The following is a 4,398-nucleotide window of genomic DNA, read 5'->3' as shown; positions in this document are numbered from 1 at the left end:
TAGCTTTAGCTGGTGGTCCTCAGTCTCGATCTCCTAGTATTTGCATTTGCTTTGGCCACTTGTGAGATGGTGGGCTTATTTTACTTTTCGTATTCTTCTCGTGCTTAAAGGGTTGCTATTGGGACTACAATGTCCTCCATGAATAGACGATCATCAGCACCTTATGGAGTGTGGGTCTTGAGGAGTATCTATGGTCTTTGCAAGCACTTTTTGAGGAGTGGATGGGCTCTCGGCCCAGCTTCATGTGGAATCAAATCAGAGCCTGAGTGGACCTTTGGGTGCTATTGATTCTTTGGTGGAGACGCAACATCAAGTTGTTCAAATAGATCGAGCTATTGCAGAGTGTCCTCATGTGACCCTTGCGCCAGTAGATCTGTCCTAGTCCCTTGGCAGAGTACCTTTGTTAGCTCAGCATTTGTGCACATTAGATCCTTACTGTGTGGTTGGCACAACTTGGCAAGAGGGCTACCCAATTCACTGACTGGCTGGCATGCAGCTTGTGATGAAGACTAACCAGAATCTGATTGTGTCAGTTATGCACTTTCTGAGTGGCGAGGGCCCTTGTTGGCGCCTCGAACTCCTTGGTTAAGATTGCTTCAAAAGGAATTTATCTTTGCCGTGTCATAGATGCTCTTGAGCTCTTTGGTTGTGTTGAGGCCCTTGGAGTATTTTTGCTTTATCACTAGGAGGCCCATGGCTACTAACAGCTGATCCCCATCAAAAGTGAGTATTTGTGTGGACCCGTTGGGTAGCTTTACTTTTTTTGAGTTCAAGATCTTGTTGTAGATGTTGATATACAAGAGGACGAGTGCGATGTTGGGTTCCCACACCTCTTAGCACTTCCTGCTAACCAAAAACAGTATCTACTCTTTGTACTACCAGTATGTTGATGTGCCTGCTCTAGCTCGCGATAGCATGTATTTATAATCGCTTGTTAAATTATGAGATTGGGTAAGGCTTGGCTTTAACAAAGTTTATGAAGAGAAGAGAAAGAAATCATTCAACCTTTTACGTAAAATTAAGGGAAGAGAAGTGGAAGGCATAAGCATTCCAGCTTTTCGTTAGTTGAATGTTCAAGCCATTCCTTTCTCTTCCCTGATTACTTTCAGGGGTCAGGTCCTTGGCTTGTTTGGAGTGACTAGGGGGTATAAAGGGAAGCAGGATTCCAGAAAAGTTATGGACTATTTTGTGACAAAGCTTGAGTGCATAGAGAAAGTCATTCGGAAGGACATCCCGCCTCTCTCTCCGAAGAATCCTTCCTGATTCACGAAAGCAACCTGCAAGATTCTCCACTTGGACGAGGTTGATCCTAGCCTCGCCACTGCAGAGTAGAAAAGTCATGCTCGCTTAGCAGAACTTCGTAATTGATATAATTTTCACACAGGAATATGATCCACATAGCTGCTTAATTTTCTCAAAAACCAGACTACCAACCATTGAAAATGCCCCTAGAGAGGCATTGCACTCCTGGAACACTGTCATCAGTCCACCAACAATGTCCTGGCTACTCTCATTGCCTCAACTTTGTTTGCATCCTCCTGCATGTCAGCATCTGCAAAGATGTTGGACATACAGACATAAGCTACAGAATCCTTTTCATCCAACTGCACTGCATATTTGAAGGCCTGTCTTCCAAGCTCCACATTGCCCCACTTTTGACAGGCACTTAACACAGTATGCCACACGACAAGATCGGGATCAAATGGCATCTTCTCGATCATTGCCATCGCCTTCTCTAATTGGCCTGCACGGCCAAACAGATCAACCATGCAAAGGTGGTGCTCAAGAGTTGGGATGATCCCATAATCTCTGCTCATGGCCTCAAAATATATCAGGCCCTTATCTAATTGACCTGTGTGATTGCATACATTAAGCACACTAATAAGTGTGACCAGATTTGGCTTTATACCTTCTCCTATCATTTTGTCAAAGAAATGGAAAACATTTCCACTTTCTCCAAGCTGGGCATATCCTGTGATCATTACATTCCAAGAGGCCACGTCTCGAGCTCGAAGCTTGTCAAACACTTCCTCTGCCTTCACAAGCCACCCACCTTTGGCATACATATCAACCAAGCAGCTGCCAATGACTACGGTCCTTTCCAACCCTTGTCTTAGAATTTCAGCATGTATTTCTCGGCCCTTATCTGTGGCTCCTATGCTGCCACAAGCTTTCAAGCTGCAAACAAACGTGACAATATCTGGATAGATACCCTCAAGTTGCATCTGTTCAAAACAGTTCAGTGCTTTCTCACCACACCCGTGTTCACAATATCCAGCGATTAATGCATTCCAAGATACCACATCATGAAAAGGAAGCTTGTCAAACACTTCCTGTGCTTTTGCAAGCAAGCCACATTTGGCATACATATCAACCAATGCATTGCCAATAACAAGATCTTTTTTTAAAAGCCCTACTCTATCGATTTCAGCATGTAATTCTTGCCCTTTGTCTGTGGCCCCTATGCTGCCACATGCTTTTAAGCTGCAAGCAAACGTAACAGCATCTGGAGAGATGCCCTCGAATTGCATCTTTTCCAAACACTTGAGTGCTTCCTCACCACGTCCATGTTCAGCATATCCCACAATTAATGCAGTCCATGAAACCACATTTCGAGCCGGAAGCTTGTCAAAAACTTCCTGTGCTTTTGCAAGCAAGCCACATTTAGCATACATATCAACCAAGGTGCTGCCAACATGAAGGTTTGTTTGCAACAACCCTCTTCTCTCAATTTCAGCATGTATTTCCTGGCCCTTGTCTACGGCTCCTATGCTGCCACAAGCTTTCATGCTGCAAACAAAGGTGACAGCATCTGGAGAGATGCTGTCATGTTGCATTTGTTCAAAGCACTTGAGAGCTTCCTCACCACATCCATGCTTGGCATATCCTGCAATTAGTGCATTCCAAGAGACCACATCTCGAATGAGAAGCTTGTCAAACACTTCCTGTGCTTTTGCAAGAGAGCTACATTTAGCATACATGTTGACCAATGCATTGCCAACAAAAACATCGGTTTTTAAAAATGCTGTTCTGGCAATGTCAGCATGTATTTTGCAGCCTCTTTCTAGATCTTTTAGCTCAGCACAAGCCTTCAGTAGGGCCACAAACGCATATGGATTAGGATGTACAGACTCATCCTCTCGCATTTTCTCGTAAAGAATGAAAGCATGATTTGACTTCCCACATCGAACATAACCTATGATGAGAGAATTCCAGGAACACTCCTGATGATGCACCAACCTGTCAAAAAGCTGTTGAGCATCAGGCATACTTCCAACTTCCGCCAACATTGAGACGAGGTGGTTCCCGAGTGATGGATGGGATTCCAGCCCATTTCTGCGCATGTAGGCATGGAAACGCAGCGCACAGGCGTGGTCTCTTTCTTTTGTGCACTTGTGCAAGATGTTTGCAATGTTCTCAAACGAACGCTGGGGCGGCAACGCTTCTTCCAAGGAAGCGAGTGCCTCTTGTAAAGTAAGCGTCTCCCAACCACAACAATTCCTGTTTTTGTTGCTTTTGTTCATTTTCTCGTGTGCTATGTGCATACTCTTTGTTGCACAAGACACTTGTATTCTCTGGCATCGTCTTGGCATGTCTTGAACCAGGATTGGATTCTGCGAGCCGTCCATCCATAGCGACTCCTTGTTAAGTTTATGCTTGAAATTTAAGGCCCTCACGTGAGTCTGTGTGAAACGAGGGCAGCAGAGAAGGTCCCAATCTAATTCAGAGATTGCGATACAAAAAAATGGGAGAGGTGAGAGAGGCACCGCACTTACTTTGCTCTGTCGGTTGTCCCACCCCAAAGGAAGGGATCTCTGAAGTAGTCCTTCCATAAGCGCTCCGTTTGTTCTCTAGAGGTTGAGCTACCTCCTCCTTGAGCTGCCTGCTCCCGGCAGCAGCCGGCAAGCATTTCCATCTGAGACGCTACATGGGACTGCGTACTAGTTTTGGGCAGAATTGAACCCGCGTCCCAACAGGTAGGCCTCGGCTAGAGAGCCCTCGGGCGTGTATGGAACGGTCGGGTCTCGTTATAGGCGCCCTGGGTTCGATACCTGTGAGCTACACGATCGGGACTGCTTGTGTGAGTCCATGGATACACAAGGTAAGCCTCCTCTCTTAGAATGTTACGTGAGTTCGAAGGCCCTATTATTTCTTGGTCATATATTGAGAAAAACTTTCCAAAATTAAACTTTCCTTTGGTAAATTTTTTCTTTCCTGTCGTTAGTGAAGGGCTCCAAGGCTTCAAATTTGAGGGCTAGGCAGCAGAGGTCTAGTGAACTGGTGAAATGGGATCTTCACTCCAAGTACGAATCAATTCTTTGATTCCCAATTACTTGGACCAATTGATACCACTAAAGTAATAGACAAAGCATGAATAAGAGATGAACTTAAACGCTT

General features: G+C 45.1%; 1 protein-coding gene across 2 annotated transcripts; it reads right to left on the bottom strand.

Moving 5' to 3' along the window:
- Positions 1–986: 986 nt before the first annotated feature.
- Positions 987–4,136, bottom strand: LOC147633304 (putative pentatricopeptide repeat-containing protein At3g47840). Of its 2 annotated transcripts, none has more exons than XM_086806349.1 (2): positions 3,777–4,136; positions 987–3,683 (listed from the first exon to the last, which is right to left on the bottom strand). In XM_086806349.1, the coding sequence occupies exons 1-2, from the start codon at positions 3,831–3,833 to the stop codon at positions 1,482–1,484; spliced, it is 2,259 nt and encodes a 752-aa protein (XP_086662475.1). In that variant the 5' UTR covers positions 3,834–4,136; the 3' UTR covers positions 987–1,481. The 2 variants fall into 2 exon arrangements, with proteins under 2 accessions (XP_086662475.1, XP_086662476.1); XM_086806350.1 differs by having other exon boundaries at positions 987–3,614; positions 3,777–4,089.
- Positions 4,137–4,398: the final 262 nt, after the last annotated feature.

This window comes from Cibotium barometz, chromosome 12, assembly GCF_041138505.1.
Source record: "Cibotium barometz isolate CiBa-2024 chromosome 12, ASM4113850v1, whole genome shotgun sequence".
NCBI classification, from domain to species: domain Eukaryota; kingdom Viridiplantae; phylum Streptophyta; class Polypodiopsida; order Cyatheales; family Cibotiaceae; genus Cibotium; species Cibotium barometz.
The sequence above is the reverse complement of the archived record's forward strand: the minus strand, read 5'-3'. Positions and strand labels throughout refer to the sequence as shown.

Bases quoted from the DNA above. Each gene is read 5' to 3' on its own strand.
- LOC147633304 (XM_086806349.1), bottom strand. From the start codon at position 3,833: ATGGAAGGACTACTTCAGAGATCCCTTCCTTTGGGGTGGGACAACCGA. The intron at 3,684-3,776 runs GTAAGTGCGGTG...CGTTTCACACAG, and splicing joins GGGACAACCGACAGAGCAAA to ACTCACGTGAGGGCCTTAAA.